Source organism: Sorex araneus, chromosome 6 (assembly GCF_027595985.1).
Source record: "Sorex araneus isolate mSorAra2 chromosome 6, mSorAra2.pri, whole genome shotgun sequence".
Lineage (NCBI taxonomy): Eukaryota > Metazoa > Chordata > Mammalia > Eulipotyphla > Soricidae > Sorex > Sorex araneus.
This window is the reverse complement of record NC_073307.1, coordinates 72324082-72345447: the sequence shown is the minus strand read 5'-3', so window position 1 is coordinate 72345447 and position 21366 is coordinate 72324082. Positions and strand designations below refer to the sequence as shown.

Sequence of the window (21366 nt, the reverse complement as noted above, 5' to 3'; positions counted from 1 at the left end):
GGCTCATGCCTAGTTATACTTTTGTTTGTTTGTGAGCCATATTTGGCGGTGCTCAGTGTTTACTCCTGGTTCTGTGCTCAGGGATAACTTCTGGTGAGCTCAGGGGATCGTATGGGATGCCAGAAAATGAACCCCGGTCCACCATGTACAAGGTGAACCCCCTACCCATGGTAATATCACTGCAGCCCTTGTACCTAATTATAAAGAGAGGTCCCTAGTTCATTATATATAATTACCAAAATACTATATGAAATAGAACTTTCTCATAAAATTCTTTCTATCTGGTTTACTAGGAAAACTTAAACAAACTCATGACGAACCTGAGGAGCACACACCCTCATTTTGTACGGTGTATAATTCCCAATGAAACAAAAACTCCTGGTAAGATTAAATATAAGAGTATTAAACGGCCACATATAATTCTGAAAATGCAGTGCCACTAACACTATGGTATATTCAGGGGCCATGGAGCACGAGCTCGTCCTGCACCAGCTGAGGTGTAACGGGGTGCTGGAAGGGATCCGCATCTGCAGGAAGGGATTCCCCAGCAGGATCTTATATGGGGATTTTAAACAAAGGCAAGTCTCTCTTGATGTATTTTACTGCATCTTAATTTTTGTTTTCTGTTAATTAAATTCTATGCATCCTACTTTGTAAATATTATGAAATTAATAAGTCAGAGAACATGGTAGGATCAAGTGAGAGATCAGGAATGGTGGCATTTCTTAAAATAGGAAGGAATATGTTAGACCACAAAAAATGACTATCACTTTACTGTCTGAATTTAAGGAATGGTGGATTTTTTACTTTTAATTTTTCTGTTGGTTTCTTTTGGTTTTCTTTTGATTTACAAATTTTTATAACACTTTCGTACTGATTCTTTGAGCAGATACAAAGTTTTAAATGCAAGTGCTATCCCAGAGGGACAATTTATAGATAGCAAGAAGGCTTCTGAGAAACTTCTTGGCTCCATTGAGATTGATCACACTCAATATAAATTTGGACATACCAAGGTACAGTTCTTACTTATTTATACCTGACCTTAGTACCTCCTGCCATTTAAATGTCTCATTTAGAATAAGAGTGATTTGTGATTCTTTTCTCCAGGTTTTCTTCAAAGCTGGCCTTCTGGGTCTTCTAGAAGAAATGAGAGATGAAAAATTGGCTCAGATTATAACAAGAACCCAAGCTGTCTGTAGAGGGTTCTTAATGAGGGTAGAATATCAGAAGATGTTGCAAAGGAGGTAATAATTATAGAAAATATCAGGATTTTAAGAGTCCATAAGGACTAGTCATCCCCGTTCATTATCTTTCATTTTGTGTCTAAAATGTGGTTTTCATATAGTTCAGAACTCATTACTATAGTATCAACCTTGACTTAACTCCTAGCACTGGGAACCCAACCAAATATCAGGTTCCCAAATATTTCCTCTAGTTTATCCTTTTATCCCTTTCACATATAGATGCCACAAAAATTTACTCTAAGCACTATTTCCTTAAAACCATATCTTTCTGTGATCTCTTGTAGTCATTTTGTGGTCTCCTCTGTCCAATCCATGTTGCCTGGTGCAACATTGGATAAAAAAGAGCCTTTTTATCCCCCACCTCATCTATCAGATCCAGTAACATACACTTTTCCAATGAAGCTAAAAAAGTTTGTATCCCCTAATTTTGTTTTTAAAAGCCTTCTCATTTCATTTTAATGAATTTATTCATGTTAATTTCCAACCCTCTTTTTATAAAGAAATTTTAGCTGTCTATATCTATCCAGCTTATCCTTATCCACATTTTCTATTCACTTAGCCCATCCATACTTATCTAGGCCAGTTTTGTCATGCCCCCAAGCCTTCTTCATGTATCTTAACAATAGTGTGTGCTATGGAATATGGTTTCTCATTTCATTTCTTACAAATTAGGCATATAAAACATATACTCTGTTTCAACATACTTCATGAGTCATAATATGAGACAAAATAGTAAAAAATTTACACGCAGAAATAGCACAAAGTGAAGAGGCAATTGAGCTGGAGTGATAGTACAGCAGGTAGGGTGTTTACCTTGCATGTGGCTGATCCAGGTTTGATTACCAGCATCCCAGGTGGTTCCCTGAGCAGAGCACAGGCAGGGGTAATTCCTGAATGCAGAACCTGGAGTAATCCCTGAGTATTGCCGGACATAACTCAAAAAGCCAAAATACAAAGAAAAAAAGTGAAGAAACAGTTGTCACTCTTTAGGGAAAAAAAGAGGGGCCCAGCGTAGATCGTATGGTGTATAGGAAGGTGTTTGTCTTGCATGAAGGCCACCCGAGTTCAATCCCTAAAACTACTATGGTCCCCTGTGCCCACCAGGACTGACCCCTAAGTACAGTGACAAGAGAAAGCCCTGAGCACAGCCAGGTGTGGCCCAAAAACAACCAAAATTTTTGAGCCTATGCAGATCCCAAGCAATACCTTACAAAACCATAGAAATAGCATATAATACTTAGAATAGCACTTACAAAGTAGGGATGCTATGACAAATAATAGTCCACATAAAGTAGTTCCCCAAAAGGATCTGGTAGAAGCAAATTCCATAGATTTAGCTGCAAGCTGCCTCTGGAAAGATAGATGCTATTAAAAGCAAACACTGCTGCTATTTTCCTTCTTGCCTATAGATGTAAATACAGAACTCTTCCATAGATTTCATTAGATTTCTCTCAGTTTGGTAAAAAACAGATTCTCATTTTTCTTTAAAGTAAAGTGTAGCAACATGATTTTTTAAAAGAAGGAAATAGCAGATTTTTTTCAAATAAGCCAAATGCTGAAGCTCAATATATTCTAAATGCCCCAATGAATATCAATACTCTAACTGAGCACCTAAGGATGAATCATTTGAAAGAATTTTAGAAAAACTGATCAAGTAAAAGATTAGAAAAAATAATGTTAAGATATTTAAGAAATTTATTTTGAGGGGTTTGGGTGCCACATTCAGCAGTGTTTATGAGAGGTGGGGGCTCTGGACTCTGTGTTCAGGAGTGACCCCTGGCAGTGATCAGGGAACCACATGTGGTGCTGGGGATTCAAACATGGCATCTACAGCAAGCCAATAGTTTCACCTTCCATGTTATCTCTCTAGCCCCCTTACATATACGTATACTGAATTTAAACCCTGCATCTGACATCCATTAAATCATATTTATGTGTGATAGTGATGTGGGTCTTTAAATATGAAGTTTGTATGCAAAAATAATGACAATGCACTACTTCTAAAAAAATCAATCATCACTGATACCTTAATGTCATTTTAGAGAGGCCCTTTTCTGCATTCAGTACAATGTCCGTGCCTTTATGAATGTCAAGCATTGGCCCTGGATGAAGCTATTTTTCAAGATCAAGCCTCTTCTCAAGAGTGCAGAGACTGAGAAAGAAATGGCCACCATGAAGGAAGAGTTCCAGAAAACCAAAGATGAACTCCTCAAGGCCGAGGCTAAAAGGAAAGAGCTGGAGGAAAAACTGGTCACTCTCTTAAAGGAGAAAAATGACCTGCAACTTCAAGTTCAATCTGTGAGTACTTTGTATTGTGAATCCAACAGTTACCAAAACTGTTCTGAAATTTTTATATAAAGTGACTTTTAAAAATATCTCAATTGGGGCTGGAGTGATAGCACAGCGGGTAGGGTGTTTGCCTTGCATGCGGCCGACCCGGGTTCAAATCCCAGCATCCCATATGGTCCCCTGAGCACCGCCAGGGGTGATTCCTGAGTGCATGAGCCAGGAGTGACCCCTGTGCATTGCTAGGTGAGACCCAAAAAGAAAAAAAAATTCAATAATATTTTACTATTTTTCTTATTTGTATGAAGAAAGTAAGCCACAAGTACTTCTTTGTAATTTTACAAATAGAAAGGTGAAGCTTAAAGAATCTTCAAAAATCACAAATTTAATAGTCATAAAGAAAACAATTTCTGTTGTTGCCGTTGTTTTGGGATCACACCCAGTGGTGCTCAGGGCTTACTCTGGCTCTGAACTCAGGGATCACTCTTGGTGGGGTTTGGGACCGTATGAAGTGCTGGAGATTGAACCCATATTGTCCACATGCAACGTGAACAACCAAACCACTGTACTATCACTTTCACCCCTGAAAGAAGCAATTCAAAGGCAGGTCCTAACTATTAGTCTAATGTGAGTTCACAAAGTGTGTGGGTGCTGTGTAAGGTGTGTGTTTAGTTTCCTGGCCACTTTCTGTCTTCCCCAGGCCTCTCCAGAAGAGAGACAAAGAGACAGGGAACCACAGACCGGTGATGAAAATGTCCCATTTAATGTAGAGCTGCTAGAATACTTATAGAACATCTGAAGGGGTCATAGGTGTAGGATTGCATGTCTATGTGATTAAATATTCCAGCAGAGACAACTCTCTTGGGAGATAAACTCAAGGAGATGCTCTGTCTCCCAGGGATATCTATATTGATTTTCTCTTTCCTTCTAGTCATATATATATGTATATATATGACAATTAACTGAAATAATCAATCAAACAAGTCAACTTCTTATCAATACTTGTAGTTTGACGTTGTTTGGATAAACATACTAAGAGACAAAGATTCTAAACTTAGTTCTCTGAACTCTTAGTTCTCTGAGAGCAAGCAAGGCTTTTACTATAAATCTTCAGACTAAGTTCTCAGGCCAGTTCAGCTTGTCCTTTCCCATGTGGGTCCTGTCTCTTAAATTATGACCGCTTGCATAAATACCATGTGATTTTTGCTTCTTAGACTGTCGCATTTGATGCTGGGGTAACTTTGCCACTCGCCCTGGATCCATCCCAGTCCCACAGTGGGACCTCCCTATCGGGGTGTTAAGAAATACAGCAACTACTCATTTGTGGAGTATAGAATAACATCACATGAGGCTGACACCTAAGGACAGTAGATACAAGGGCCAGGAGGATTGCCCCATAGCTGGAAGCCTGCTTCATGAGTGGAGGAAAGAAGGCAGCTGGAATAGAGAAGGGATCACTAAGAAAAAGATAGCTGGAGGAATCAGTCAGGGTGGGAGATGCATGCCGAAAGTAGATAATGGATCAAACATGATGACCTCTCAGTGTCTGTGTTGTAAGCCATAATGCCCAAAAGTAGAGAGAGAGTAGGGGGAATATTGTCTGCTATGGAGGCAGGGGGAGGGTGGGAAACAGAGGGTATACTGGGGATATAGTTGGTGGGGAATGTGCACTGGTGGAAGGATGGGTGTTTGATCATTGTGTGATTGTAACCCAAACATGAAAGCTTATAACTATCTCACAGTGATTCAATAAAATTAAAAAAGAAGAAGAAAGAAATACAGCAACTGATGTGAGTTAAATAATTATGATGGATGCCCAGGAGTAGATATATTTCAGAGTCAGTAAACTCTCAAGTATTAGTATAAGGACTTTCTGTGTTTAAGCAAAGAACATTGCTCTATAGTAAAATATGAAAAGGCTGTATAGGAAATAGAAAAGCAAGTAATTCACTACAGATACACAGTCCACAATTACCAGAAAGTTTTGGGTTATAAGTAACCAAGACTGACTTGGGGAACTGTGACAATGAGAGGTAAAACATAAAGGGAAAGGTTAAAGATGAACTTTAACTAAATTGGGGATGCTAGCAAGAGCACGGTAGACTTCTCTGGGAGGAGGAAAAGGGGCAATTCAGTGATAAAACCTAAAACACTTAGGGCTAATATCCAACAATCAAACACTTTGCACATTTCCCTTACTTGCTTTATTTTTAAAAATTTTATTTTATGAAGAACTTCACAGTATTTTATTACATTTAATACTCAAAAACCAATCCCACCACTGTAACACCTTCCCACCACATTTCAGATGTTTCCATCCTGAACTCCAATCCTGCCCCAAAGCAGAACCAAAATAATATATTTTGTATTGTTTGTTATGAAAAACTGCTGAAAATGCTATTTAAAAAGTATCCTAAGGGAAAGAGTGTGAAGTTTGTTATATTTCACCCAGGGGCCATTAAGCCCTTCTATAAGAGATCATTAACATGTTGGGGTTTTTTTTGTTGTTTTGGGTTTTTTTTGCTTTTTTTGGGGGGTCACTCCTGGTAATGCACAGGGGTTACTCCTGGCTCTGCACTCATCACCCCTGGTGGTGCTCAGGGGACCATATGGGATGCTGGGTCAAACCCGGGTTGGCCGCGTGCAAGGCAAACACCCTACCTGCTGTGCTATTGCTCCAGTCCCTCATTAACATGTTGTTAAAGGTTGAGCTTATATATATGTGTTATATATGTGTATGTATATATATAAAATATTTCCCTCTAAGATTGGTTGCCTGGTTGCCTTCTACTTTGAACCCCATCAGATATGATGTGGTACTCTTGGATTATGGGTAGGATGTGCCATATCCGCAGCTGTGTGGTCCAGTAATAGGTTCACTCATGGGTGAGGCTCAGCCTGAGCATGTGAAGAGTAGCCATGAGCATGGCGGCTGTTGAGTTCTGGAGGTCTTCAGCTGCTGGACCTGGGTCCCTTGGAAGGGGTCTCCACCCTCCTCCAGGGTACCCCGAGTGAAAAAGCCTGGCTCAGAGTCCAGCAGCATGGTTATGGCGAGTGGCATGTTATGCTCCCTTCAAGGAGAGGACATGCGATCTGGATGGTGGCCTTACTTGCTTTAATAGTCTTAAATGGTTAATCCAATTTTCTGGATACAAATCTATGCAACTGTATCACATATTATTTATTAGAATTATCTATTCTGAAATTCATTTTGACTAATAGCTAATTTTTAAAATGGAAATTTTGAGCACACTTAGCTGTTTTGGTTCTACCATGCTTATATAAACTACAGATTTAGTTTTGTTTGTGGTATTGGATATCAAACCCAGGACCTCAAATATAAAATGCATGTTCTCTTTCAATGAACCATATCCACAGTCCCAACCTATTTGTTAAAATAGTTTCTAGGCCAGAATGATAGCTCAGCGGACAGAGCAACTTGTTTTCCAAGCAGTGCTGGCAGTGATCTTCAAACAAAGAGCTAGAAGGGGCAGTTGAGCATGGTTGGGTGTGACTAAAACCTAAAATAGTCCTTGCTTTAATATAATCATCTTTAGATTACTCTGTCTCTGTTTAACATATTTTAACATATACAAAAATAACATAAGACTTCACATATTTTGTCTCTAAACTATTGTCTCACTTTTAATTAGTATCATTTCTCCAGACCATGTAATAATGTTCAAGTACAATTAACTTATATTCATACTAAAATTAATCAGAATTAGTAACACTACCATTTTGCTTAAAGAGCAAATTAAAACTAATAACAAACTGTCTAACTATCTTAACAAATCTCTCCACAGGAAGCTGATGCCTTGGCTGATGCAGAGGAAAGGTGTGAACAACTGATCAAAAACAAAATCCAGCTAGAGGCCAAAATTAAGGAGGTGACAGAGAGAGCTGAGGATGAGGAAGAGATCAATGCTGAGCTGACGGCCAAGAAGAGGAAGCTGGAGGATGAATGTTCAGAACTGAAGAAAGACATAGATGACCTTGAGCTGACACTGGCCAAGGTGGAGAAGGAGAAGCATGCCACAGAGAACAAGGTATATATCATATCCAGCTAAATAGCACTGAGGCTCTGACCGTCTGATGAGATGTTCTCTATTAAGTATCACTTTAAAAAATTTAAGGTGAAGAACCTCACAGAAGAGATGGCTGGCCTGGATGAGACCATCGCAAAGCTGACCAAGGAGAAGAAGGCCCTCCAGGAGGCCCACCAGCAGACGCTGGATGACCTGCAGGCAGAGGAGGACAAAGTCAACACCTTGTCCAAAGCAAAAACCAAGCTGGAGCAGCAAGTGGATGATGTGAGGTTTTCACTAGTTTGCTTGTTTCAAAAGATTTATTTTCAATGTTTAACATATTTTAATTTCTGATTAGCTTGAAGGATCTCTTGAACAAGAAAAGAAACTTCGCATGGAATTAGAAAGAGCCAAGAGGAAACTGGAAGGAGACCTAAAGTTGGCCCAAGAATCCACAATGGATATAGAAAATGACAAACAACAACTGGATGAGAAACTTAAAAAGTAGGAATTCCAGACAAGATAATTCCATGTGATAACAGTTTTTCAATTCTTATGAGTACTAATATGCATCATTCTTCTATTCAAAGGAAAGAATTTGAAATCAGTAATCTAATAAGCAAAATTGAAGATGAACAGGCAGTAGAAATTCAACTACAGAAGAAGATCAAAGAATTACAGGTAAATCATTTGGTTACCATTTTTTCTTCACTTTACCCACCTGAAAAAATCTTAAATTGAGATGTGTGTTGGTGTCACTTAGGCACGGACAGAAGAGCTGGAGGAGGAAATCGAGGCAGAGAGGGCTTCCAGGGCCAAAGCAGAGAAGCAGCGCTCTGACCTCTCCCGCGAGCTGGAGGAGATCAGTGAGCGACTGGAAGAGGCCGGAGGGGCCACTTCAGCCCAGGTTGAGATGAACAAGAAGCGGGAGGCCGAGTTCCAGAAACTGCGCAGGGACCTGGAGGAGGCCACCCTGCAGCACGAAGCCACTGCAGCCACCCTGAGGAAGAAGCACGCGGACAGCGTGGCCGAGCTCGGGGAGCAGATCGACAACCTGCAGAGGGTCAAGCAGAAGCTGGAGAAGGAGAAGAGCGAGCTGAAGATGGAGATTGATGACCTTAGCAGTAACACTGAGGCCATCTCCAAAGCCAAGGTACCCAACATAGTCTTTAACCGAGAATAATTAATAACACATAAGACCACTCTCTATTATTTGCCATAAAACTTTTTTTCACATAGCACTAACCTGGTACTTTACCTTCTAATATATTTTATGCTGTTTCATATTAACTGCTGATGATGGCCCATTAAGATCATATAAATTTATTTACTCTAAAATATGTCAAAGTTTAACTTTTTTTCTTTTCTTTACCGCATTGAATGTCTCACATTTCAATGTTGTGTATCCCATAGGGGAACCTTGAGAAGATGTGCCGCACCCTAGAAGATCAAGTGAGTGAACTTAAGACAAAGGAAGAGGAGCAGCAGAGGCTGATCAATGACCTGACAGCACAGAGAGCACGCCTGCAGACAGAATCAGGTAAAGACCCTTCTTTACTACGTGCTACACAGAAGAGGTGCTGAATAAACAGAAACACTCTTGTTTTGGAAAGGGAAAAAGCAAGAATCAGAAGTCTAATTTCCCTGGGGACATTGGTGGTGGGAAATGTACACTGGTAAAGGGGCAGGTGTTGGAACATTTCATGACTGAAACCCAATCATGAACAACTTTGTAACTCTGTATCTCATGGTGATTCAATTAAAAAAATTTAACTTTAAAAATTAAAAAAGGAGACTAGTTTACTTGGTAATCTTATGTCAAGTCTGCCTTTTAATTACCATTCTTAGTATTCTTTTAGCAATATTTATAAATAGTATATATAATGCATGAGCATATATATTTCACATGTATACACAATCTAGATCTATTTTTTATATCATTACCAGATATTTTTACTTCTATTCTCCTTAGGTGAATATTCCCGACAACTAGATGAGAAAGATGCTTTGGTTTCCCAGCTTTCAAGGAGCAAGCAAGCATCTACTCAGCAAATTGAGGAACTTAAACGTCAGCTAGAAGAAGAAACTAAAGTGAGTTTTGCCAAGATCCTGTCTAACAAATAAAAAGCCTAAATTAGGCTCTATTTCAAGAATATTTCAAGCACTACTGAAAAAAAAAGATGAATTTATGTCTCTGTACTGGTATTTCCACAGGCCAAGAATGCCCTGGCCCACGCCCTGCAGTCCTCCCGCCACGACTGCGACCTGCTGCGGGAACAGTACGAGGAGGAGCAGGAGGCCAAGGCTGAGCTGCAGAGGGCAATGTCCAAGGCCAACAGTGAGGTCGCCCAGTGGAGGACCAAGTATGAGACGGATGCCATCCAGCGCACAGAGGAGCTGGAGGAGGCCAAGTATGTACTGTGAACTCTGGGTAGGGGAGGAATGACATGGTTTTGTAGCAAGATGCCCAACTCAGCAACTTCAAAAGCAGCTGTGATGATTTTGCTAATTATAATATGGCAATAGCAGCTATTTTAGTATTGCTACCACATGTCAGGTAATAGATATATATTCGTTTCATTTTGTTTTTACAGTAACATTATTTTGGTATTAATATTCCTATCCATATCATACAGATGAGGCCATTGGAGCTGTGCATGATTCATGAACTAACTTAGAAGCGTATGCCTGGAACATAAACCAGATAGCCTAGTTACAGAGCCAAACTTTTAAAACAATGCTATAGAAGCGCATATATACTAAAAGTCCTATTGGGCGCCATCAAATTGTATGTAATATCCAGTTTTCATTTAAACGGTGTAATGCCTTAGTCTGTACAGACCAAAGGATATTTAATCAGATATTCTTGGTCATTAGGACCAAGGGCTTTTCTATAATTTATGATAAAACTTAAGAATGTTGAGCTAGTTACAATAGGGAATGAAAAAGACAAGAATGTAGAGAATTCTTAGGGGAAAAGAAAGCCTACTTTTGTTTAATGTCCACATACTGTTAGCTATCAATTTCTTTATCTGCTTATATTTTTTGCATGTATATGTTTAGAAGAAACTGGTTATTTTTCCAGAAGAAAAATATAAAAAACAAAACAGTCCCCCCAAAATAGACAAACATGCTCAATATATTCTTGGAAAATAATTATTTAGTTATCCAAGTCATTTTTGTAATGAAATACATAAACTAATAAGTAAATTTTTTCTGGTCTCTCATTGTCAATAGGAATCAGTCATAGTCAAAGATCCTGAAAATCCTGAATAATGTATGTACAAAGACATATATAATGGAACATTCATAAAAATTCATTTATCTATCAAGATCTTCTAGCCATTTTAGGCATTTTTTTACCATTTATCAAATTAGGGACCAGAACTAGCCACCATATTTCATGGTCATGATTTTTATTTTAAAACTATGGTATTATGGTATTGCTCTGATTAGCAAAAGTGGCAAGAAGATTAACACTTTTCCCATTTCTTGACATTTCCTCCTTGACTGCCTGGTCAACTTTTAGGAAAAAGTTGGCTCAGCGTCTGCAGGATGCGGAAGAGCATGTAGAAGCTGTAAATGCCAAGTGTGCTTCCCTTGAGAAGACCAAGCAGCGACTCCAGAATGAAGTGGAGGACCTCATGCTAGATGTGGAGAGATCTAATGCTGCCTGTGCAGCTCTTGACAAAAAGCAAAGAAACTTTGACAAGGTCATTCTTTTTTTATTTTACAATTTTTATTATTTATTTATTTACTTTTATTAGTGAATCATCGTGAGGTACGGTTACATACTTACAAATTTTCGTGTTTGCGTTTCAGTCATGCAATGCTCCAGTACCCATCCTTCCACCAGTGCCCATTCTCCAACACTGATAATCCTAGTATCCCTCCCACTACCCCCATCCCATTCCCCCCACCCCACCCCGCCTCTGTGGCCGGGTATTCCCTTTTGTTCTCTCCTTTGGGGTGTTGTGGTTTGAGATAGAGGTATTGGGTGGCCATCATGTTTGGTCTACAATCTATTTTCAGCTTGTATCTCCCATCCTGAGCGGGTCCTTCCGACACCCTTTACTTGGTGTAAGGTGATCAATCTTGATTAATCTTTAACCAATGCATTTCACTTGATCTCTCTTGCTTGTTTTGTTGTTTACTTTCTTCTTAACTGATTTTCAGGTCCTATCAGAATGGAAACAGAAGTATGAGGAAACTCAAGCTGACCTTGAGGCCTCTCAAAAAGAGTCTCGATCTCTTAGTACTGAGCTGTTCAAGGTCAAGAATGCCTATGAGGAATCCCTAGATCAACTTGAAACACTAAAGAGAGAGAATAAGAACTTGCAGCGTGAGTCCTCTTGAACTTTTGTATCCATGGCAGGACCTTTCCATGTTGGGCTAGTCTGAAACTTCTCTCTTGTCTATTCACTCACAGAGGAGATTTCTGACCTCACTGAGCAGATTGCAGAAGGAGGAAAGCAAATTCATGAATTGGAGAAGATAAAGAAACAAATAGAACAAGAGAAATGTGAAATTCAGGCTGCCTTAGAGGAAGCAGAGGTACATTTTATTATATTGCATAGGGAAAAAACCAAGGGTAAAATAAAAACTAAATATTCAACATGTGCAATAGATTTATGGAGTTGTTGGGAATTGAATTCATACAAACTTTTAAGGGGAAAATTACTATAAAATTACAGTTTAAATAAACTTAAATTGAAGTAAAGATGCATAATATGCATAAAAAATCCATAGTCCAAGGGGTAAAAGCAAATCTAGGACCATTGGTGAAGGGATACGGGACTGGTGGTGATAATGGATACAGAACAATATATGCTTAAACTGTATTGTCAATAAGTTTTAAAATTATGGTGCCTAAATAAAACTTTAACTGTCTAATATAATAATGATATTAATAAAATTATGAGATATTAATATTTTATAGTTTTAAAGACATCAAAAATAATGAATGGGGGAAATAATTATCATAGACTAATGAGGATTATTGTCCTGCTTTGATAAAAGTAAGACATCTATTCCTTTTAAAGATTCTATAGTTTACTGGAGCGATAGCACAGCAGACAGGGCATTTGCCTTGCACATGGCCGACCCAGGTTCACTTCCTATTTCCCTCTTGGAGAGCCCGACAAGCTACCGAGAGTATCCAGCCTGCATAGCAGAGCCTGGCAAGTTACCTGTGGCATATTCAATATGCCCAAAGCAGTAACAACAAGTCTCACAATGGAGACATTACTGGTGCCCGCTAGAGCAAATTGATGAACAACAGGGTGACAGTGCTGCAGTGCAGTGCTATCATTTACTACGCTGTTAATAAATACACTTAATTCCAATGCCATACCTATCCCCAGCACTCCCCTTTCTCTCCCAAGGACCCCAGTACCCCCACGTCTCTCAACACCCCAAAACTCAACTGTATGAATCAATTCCCCGTTATGTTGCCTCTGGACTTTTGCTGCTACCTAGTGCATCTTTCTCAAAATTTTCATATCTGAGAGAGAACATTTGATACTTCTCCTTTTCCTTCTGACTGACACAGCAAGACACATTTTACACATAATATAATTTGTTATGTAGGAAATGTAGGAATATACATACACACATAAATATGTACACACATAGGAAGAAAGGTTGAAATAATCTACCAGCTTTTTAAATGATTATGCCTGAAAGAGAGAAATTTTTTTCTTTGTTAGATAAACATTTTAAATTATAAATAGATTGCAAGTTCATGCTTACAACACATATTAACCATACAATTTTTGTTGGTACTCTTATGTTAGTACTCTTGCATTTATGTAGCAGTTTATACCTTACAAAGATTTTTATTATAGATCTAGTCTATTTAATCCATGACTGAATAAACTTTAAAAAATGATTTACCCAGAATGCTCCAGGAACTATTGTATTATACTCTCTAAGATTAAACAAACTAAGATTAATAATTTAACTTAAAAGGGAATTAATGCTGAATATTCTAATTGCTTTTAATTTTTAATCGACTATTGTTTTGTTAAGGCATCTCTTGAACATGAAGAAGGAAAGATCCTACGCATCCAGTTAGAATTAAACCAAGTCAAATCTGAAGTAGATAGAAAAATTGCCGAAAAAGATGAGGAAATTGATCAGCTAAAGAGAAACCACACTCGGGTTGTGGAGGCAATGCAGAGCACTCTTGATGCTGAGATCAGGAGTAGGAATGATGCTCTCAGAGTCAAGAAGAAGATGGAGGGAGATCTGAACGAAATGGAAATACAGCTGAACCATGCCAACCGCTTAGCTGCAGAGAGCTTGAGAAATTACAGAAATACCCAAGGCATCCTTAAGGTAAATCAGTTCACATTAACCACTCAGATATTAGTGAAGTTAACTGTCACTGTCTTTGGGGGCTGGAGCGATAGCACAGCGGGTAGGGCATTTGCCTTGCATGCGGCCGACCTGGGTTCGATTTCCAGCATCACATATGGTCTTCTGAGCACCGCCAGGGGTAATTCCTGAGTGCAGAGCCAGGAGTAAACCCTGAGCATTGCCGGGTGTGACCTAAAAAGCAAAAAGAAACCAACCAACCAAACAAAAAAAACTGTCACTGTCTTTCATTACTAAAGCACCTTCCTAATAAACCATCCAATTTTATTGTTTTAAAAATTTATGAAGCTCCACAATACGGATATCGCTAAATTAAATAATGTAGAATACAATATATTAAGAAAAATTTGTGTAAAATTTAAAACAAACTCAGAGTCATAAAAACAGCGCGTCATAAAAATAGTACAATAATTGTTACTTATTAGTTCCCTGACTTTTGGCAACTAAACTTAGAACTCTGAATTGAATCCTTGGAATTCAATAAACTCAAACTGTTTCTTTTACAAAATAAAAATTAAACCACCTTGTAGGTATCTTGTGAGTTCACATGACATAAACATATATCAAATACTGTTTAGACCATGTGGAAAAAGTTCTGTAATGATGCTTTAGTGACTTTCATGTGATAAAAAAATAACTAGTTTATGACATAAATAGAATAAGACTCACTAATCTAGGTAGCTCATGCTGTCACTGTATTTTCTTCCAGTTCATAACTTGATTTGGATTTTGACTGTTTGCTTTGTTGTATGTTACTACACAGGACACCCAGCTCCACCTGGACGACGCTCTCCGGGGCCAGGAGGACCTGAAGGAGCAGCTGGCCATCGTGGAGCGCAGAGCCAACCTGCTGCAGGCGGAGGTGGAGGAGCTGCGCGCCTTCCTGGAGCAGACAGAGAGGAGCCGGAAAATTGCAGAACAGGAGCTTCTGGATGCCTCTGAGCGCGTCCAGCTCCTGCACACTCAGGTCAGCTTCACTGGGTGGTATTTTGCAGACCAATGTATTGTATTTTGTAGGTTAGTACTTTGTAGGCCAATTAGAGTCACTGAATCTCCCCCATATAAATACAACAACACCCTTTAATCCACTTTTTAATCAAAAGTATTTCCAAATAGACATGGAGGCACCATATTGCTTTCCCTGAAGAGCAAAGGGATATAGAACTAAAGGTCAAGACATGTGGCCCACCCTGGCTCAGTCTTTGGCACTCCAAGGGTCCCTGAGTATCAGTGGGTCAACCATGAGAGGGCCCTGAACAATCCTATGGAAGCCCGAACTCCACCTTCAAGGGATATCAAGGTGTCTTGAACACACCCACCACAAGACTACACAGTTCCCTCCTCCAATGCTCCAAGGAAACTTTTCATACCTTTCTCAGGAAAACTCCGTTCTGTAGGCAAACTCCAGCTAAGTTACTCTGGGCCATTTGGTGCACCCTTACTGTGGTTCATTATGAATACATGAGAGAAAGATCATTCTGTATCTGTCCCTATCCTTCTGACTTCACTCACAGTGATACCTTCCTTTTTCATTTATGTAAAGGTAACTGGTTGATTTTATCTTGTCTTAGCCAAGTGTAATTGTGGTGCATGTGTGTATCATAATTTTTTTGTATTCAGTCATCTTTTCTTGGACACTTAAGCTATTTCTAGGTCTTGGTTATCATGAATAGTGCTGCAATTAACATATTTATGTGTCTTTTGTTTAAAATTTTTTAATAGAATCACCATGACATAGACCATTATAAAGCTATCCATGATTGGGTTTTAGTCATACAACATTCCAACACGCATCCCTCAATTAGAGTACATTTACCACCACCAATGTCCTCAGTTTCCCTCCCACCACCGCCCTACCTCCTTTCCTCTCCCCACAAGCCTCTATGGCAAGCACCATTCTTCTTTTTCTCTATCTCTCTCATTTCGTATGTTATGATTTGCGATACAAGTGTTACGATGTCATCATATTTGTTCTGGACATTCAGAATTTTCACTGGAAAGGCACAGCTAGATTAATACACATGGACATTGTACTACTGAAATCCAATCAACTTTGTAACTGTCTCATGTCAATTGCAGTAATACAATGTTCCAACACCCATCCCTTCACCAGTGTACATTTTCCACTATCAGTGTCCCAAATTTTCCTCCTTCTATCCCCTACCTGTCAGTGTGCCTCTACAGCAGACATTTTCTTCTTATTCTTATTCTTCTCTCTCTCAGTCTCTCTCTCCCACCCCTCTTTCTGTCTCTCTCTCCCCTTTTGGTCATTATTATGGTACAGGTACTGTAAAGTTATCATGTATATCCTTTTACTTGCTTTTAGCACTTAGTCTTTGTCTAGAGTAATAATTTCCAACAGTCATTGTCAAAGTGGTCCCTTCTCTATCTTAACTGCCCTCTCCTCTTCCCCACACTTGTGACAAGCTTCCAACCATGGGCCTGTTCACAATAGCCAGAATCTGGAAACAATCTGAGTGCCCAAAACTGGATAAAGAAACTATGGTATATCAGTATCTTTTCTGATAGAGTCTTGATTCTTAGGTTAGATGCCAAGGAACAGAATTAGAGTCATATTGTTAATGTTGAGCTCAATTCTTAAATTTTTGAGGTGTGTCTATATTGTTTTTCAAAAGGTTGAACCAATTAACCTATCCAACAGCTGCGGATAAGAATTTTTTATTTCCCACTTTCATCTGCACTAATGTTTTGGGTCTGTTTTATGAATGGCGGTCTCAGTAGTGTGATATATTTCATTTTTGTTTTGATTTGCATTTCCCTGATGGTAAGTGATGTACTGCATATTTCATGTACCTATTGCTCATCAATACATATTATTTGAGAAAGTATCTGTTCATTCCTTCTCCCATTTTTATGGGCTTTCAATTCTTTTGTTGGTAAGTTTTACAAAATTTTTTTGTTTTTAGTCAATTTTAATCCTTTGTCAGATTGTTTATGGGAAAATATTTTCTCTCATTTGTTGGTGTCTTTTAATCTAGTCATCATTTCTTTTGTAAGAAGAAGATTCATTTTTGAATAATAAAATTTTATTATAGGCCTCATAGTTTACAAAACATAACAATACACAATCCAGTATCAAATCCTCCCTCAGAATATCTACTTCCTCCCCACCATGGTCATGGTGTCCATCCCCCATCATTTTCAATTTGATGTAGTCTCATTTGTGTATTTTTGCTTCTTTTTGCTTGGCCCATAGCATTGAATTATTAAAGATGCCCCTAAATTCAGTGTCATGAAAGGTTATGTCTTTTAATATAATTTATGGTCTGATATATGGATTTTTAGTCTAATTTGAATTAACTTTTGTGTAAGGTGTGAGATAGGGGATCTGAGCTCAGTTTTTAGCTGGGTCTGACCAATTTTTCCAACACATATTCCTTTCCTTACTCCACTTTAAACTACTAATTGTTTGTTAAAGATTAGCTAATAAGGATAGAATACTATTTTTATATTTAATACTATTCTTATATTTCCAAATATTTAAGGATAGAGTGCTAATGATTGAAAGCAATTAATATCACCATTCTTAAGCCTCAGAACTTTTTATGCATAAACCATATGGAAATTGTAGTAGAAGGGACTTTGGGGTCTGGTGTGCCAAACTGACAAATGATTTTGCAGTGAAGTCATATTAAAGATTGGTAAGATGTTTTTATCAACTCCATTTTATAAGTCAGATATATAAAAGTGAAAAAGGGCAAATTGTAAGTCATGTCATTCTCACTTTCTTTTCAACAGAATACAAGCCTGATCAACACCAAAAAGAAATTAGAAAATGATGTTTCACAACTCCAGAGTGAAGTGGAAGAAGTAATTCAAGAATCACGCAATGCAGAAGAGAAGGCAAAGAAGGCCATTACTGATGTGAGCAAGATGAGAATCTGCTTACTGACATCCATGGGGGCTGAAGCAATACTTCAACGGGGAGGGCATTTGTCTTGCATATGGCTGAGGTTGAATCTTTAGCATCCCATATAGTCCCCCAAGCACCACCAGGAGTAATTCCTGAGTGCAGAGCCAGGAGTAACCCTTGAGCTTCACTGGGTGTGTCTAAAACAGAAAAAAAAAGAAAGAGATTACTGACATTCATGTATTTCTTCCCTTTACTTATTTTCTTGATTTACTTAATAATTAGGCAGCCATGATGGCCGAGGAGCTGAAGAAGGAGCAGGACACCAGCGCCCACCTGGAGCGGATGAAGAAGAACCTGGAGCAGACAGTGAAGGACCTGCAGCACCGTCTGGACGAGGCGGAGCAGCTGGCCCTGAAGGGCGGGAAGAAGCAGATCCAGAAACTGGAGGCCAGAGTGAGTGGCTCAGTTTCACTGGATCTGAAGTTCTTGTAAATTAACTCTTATCCCTGTCCTTCCCAACACCACACACACCTACACACACACACACACACACACACACACACACACACACACACACGCCCCCCTTCATCAGATCCCGAGCTATTATAATCCCCCAAGACTACTAGTATCTTTTTTTAAACATTATTTATTCATTTATTTAAATTTTTAATGAATCACTGTGAGATACAGTTACAGACTTACAAACTTTTGTGATTACGTTTCAGTCATACAATGATCAAGTACCCATCCCTCCACCAGTGCCCATTCTCCATCACCAATGTTCCCAGTATCCCTCCACCCTCGCCACCCCCACCCTTCCCCTCCCCTGCCTCTGTGGTAGGCACATTCCCTTTACTCTTTCTATCCTTTTGGGCATTGTGGTTTGCAATATATCATGTTTGGTGTATAGTGTACTAGTATCTTTTTTGGTTACAGGTACGTGAGCTGGAAGGAGAGGTTGAAAATGAACAGAAACGTAATGCTGAAGCTGTTAAAGGTCTGCGCAAACATGAGAGAAAAGTAAAGGAACTCACTTACCAGGTAAAAAGATTGCTTTCCAGAGTACCTGAACTTCTTGCATAGCAGGAAATTGAGAAACTGGTGATAATACAGCGTCACAAATATAGACGTATCCACTTGGTACATCAAGAGGCTTATGACAGTTTCCTATTATGAACCTATATTGTGGTTGGGAAGTATAGAGGTTTTAGAAAATAGTCTATGAGATGAAATAACACAGGTTTCAAGGTCATATAAACTGTAGAATATCCTTTGTTGGCCTCTCTTGATTTTTTTAAGAATATACTTTAGGTAATATGGTTACAAATGTTTAAGTTTATAATATTGATGATTGAAATTACTTCACACCACAATCAACAAGGTATCTGTGTACTTCAGCGCTGTCTCAATGTTACCTCTGGTCTGGGATTCTTTACTACAGCCTTACCTCCACTTTAGATTGATAATTATGGTTTTGTTGCATACTGTTACCTCACTTTACACAAAAATATACCTTAGATCTTCCAACCTGTGTTTTTTTCCAATGCACCTCATCTCATCTCTCCCATCTCTCCCTTCCCCAACTGATATTCTCAATACTGTAATCCAGAATCAAGGATTTACTATCAGTTGATATTGTCCAAACCCTTGATTTGATTATCTATCTACAGATATGAGTTATCTCTTATTAGTTTTTCTTTCTACCTCTGCTTAATTTACTCAACATGACACCCCCCAATTATATCCCAGTCTCCAAAACCATCATGATTTAATTTTTTCATTTGGCTGCATAGTATTCACATTTGTGTGTGTATATATAATGCATATATATATCAACTTCTTTTTTTTCTGTTGCTGAATACTTAGGTTGCTTTCATACCCTAGTTATTATACAGAGTGGTGCAATGAACATAGGTGTATATGCATCTCTTCAAATTAATGCTTCTGTGTTTTGGGAGTAGATGCACCTGAGTGTGAGATGGCTGGTAAATACGGGAGTTCTGTTCTTATGGTCTTTAGAAAGCTCCATACTGTTTTTCATAGAGGTTAAACCACACTACAGGTCACTTAACATTCCATACCTTTTTTAATTACCTGTAAAATAGAATGATAGCATCTACTTTCTAGGGAAGGATGGAAAAGATAAAAGAAGTATATGATCTTTATAGAGTGTCTTCACATAGTGAGCATTAAATAAGACTCGCTAATTTTAACACCAAGAAGGAAGCCTCATACTGACCAAATTTGAGAAAATACTAAGCATATTTACCTGGGCTAAAAGCAGAATGTTTTCAAACTTTCAGACTGAAGAAGACCGTAAGAATGTTCTCAGGCTGCAGGACTTGGTGGATAAATTACAGGCCAAAGTGAAATCATACAAGAGACAAGCTGAAGAGGCGGTAACTATCTCTATGAATTTTGCTGGGTGGAAATAGTGCTTCAAAGCAGAAAAAAAATTGTGACAAGTTTAAAAGATTGTCTAGGTTGGAAGTCATACACAATATATAGCCATAAATGTATTTGGGCTGAGAAAATAACCCTGTGTGATGACAAGTGCAATGAAAACTACAAACTAACTCTCGCCACTTTCTCTGTACTCAGGAGGAGCAGTCCAATGCCAACCTTGCCAAGTTCCGAAAGCTGCAGCATGAGCTGGAGGAGGCTGAGGAGCGGGCTGACATTGCCGAGTCCCAGGTCAACAAGCTCCGGGTGAAGAGCCGCGAGGTTCACACCAAAGTCATAAGCGAAGAGTAATTCACTCAGATGGTGAAGTGACCCAAGAAAAATGCAAATTATGATATTTTGGGGGTCACTTGCTTGTTCTTCCTTTAATGTTGGTTAAATAAAAACTATCATAAACATAAATTAGGCTGTCATTTTTTTTGTTGGCAAAACTTACTCTCAAATAAGGTTCTCACCTAGGTATTATTGTTTGTTTTTTTTTAATAATTATTAACTGTTTAGTTACAGACATACAATATTCCAACACCAATCCCACCCCTATTACACCTTCCCACCACCATTATTTCCAATTTTTCCAACCACTCTTGATATTACCCCTATAGCAAGCCCTCAATAATTTATTTTGCATTGCTTGCTATAAATAATTTGGTAAAAGAATGGTCAAAAAATGTTTCCAAAGAAGAAAGTTAGTGAAGATTGTTGTATCTCATCATGGAGCCATTAAGACCTTGTATAAGAGATTACTGAAATGTTGTTACAGGTTTAGACTTCTGTGTTTACATTTTGTTAATCAAGATTGGTTGCCTCCTATATTACACCCTAGCCTATCTGGTGTGCTACTCCTGATTATCAGTGTTATAGAGTTTGAGATGTCATGAAACCAAAATCATGGTTATGCACACCAGGGCATCCAAAATTTCTAATGAACTGGGGTTAAATTTCTAACAGCTGGGATTACATTCTTAATTGACTTGGTAGCTTTGGGCATGTGTGTGACTTCCAGGCTTCTGGAGGTACAGGGAGATGGGTCAAGTTACATCTGCAACCCCGTGAAAGCTGGAGACCTCAGTCACAAGTTTCTGCATACCTGAGT

At 38.7% G+C, this 21366-nt stretch overlaps 1 protein-coding gene across 3 annotated transcripts in view; it reads left to right on the top strand.

Annotated features, from left to right (window-relative positions):
* Window positions 1–20573, top strand: part of MYH8 (myosin heavy chain 8) — a 36826-nt gene extending 16253 nt beyond the window's left edge. For all 3 annotated transcript variants that reach the window (XM_004603907.2, XM_012931687.2, XM_012931686.2), the window contains exons 16-38: window positions 294–381; window positions 461–578; window positions 890–1013; window positions 1108–1244; window positions 3287–3542; window positions 7337–7579; window positions 7667–7843; window positions 7917–8062; window positions 8149–8239; window positions 8322–8711; window positions 8972–9098; window positions 9531–9649; window positions 9773–9969; window positions 11088–11271; window positions 11735–11900; window positions 11988–12112; window positions 13589–13897; window positions 14700–14903; window positions 17696–17821; window positions 18093–18263; window positions 18747–18851; window positions 20114–20209; window positions 20412–20573. In XM_004603907.2, the coding sequence (XP_004603964.1) occupies window positions 294–381; window positions 461–578; window positions 890–1013; window positions 1108–1244; window positions 3287–3542; window positions 7337–7579; window positions 7667–7843; window positions 7917–8062; window positions 8149–8239; window positions 8322–8711; window positions 8972–9098; window positions 9531–9649; window positions 9773–9969; window positions 11088–11271; window positions 11735–11900; window positions 11988–12112; window positions 13589–13897; window positions 14700–14903; window positions 17696–17821; window positions 18093–18263; window positions 18747–18851; window positions 20114–20209; window positions 20412–20564 (3852 nt within the window). In that variant the 3' untranslated portion in view covers window positions 20565–20573. The remainder of the gene's footprint in view (window positions 1–293; window positions 382–460; window positions 579–889; window positions 1014–1107; window positions 1245–3286; window positions 3543–7336; window positions 7580–7666; window positions 7844–7916; window positions 8063–8148; window positions 8240–8321; window positions 8712–8971; window positions 9099–9530; window positions 9650–9772; window positions 9970–11087; window positions 11272–11734; window positions 11901–11987; window positions 12113–13588; window positions 13898–14699; window positions 14904–17695; window positions 17822–18092; window positions 18264–18746; window positions 18852–20113; window positions 20210–20411) is intronic.
* Window positions 20574–21366: the final 793 nt, after the last annotated feature.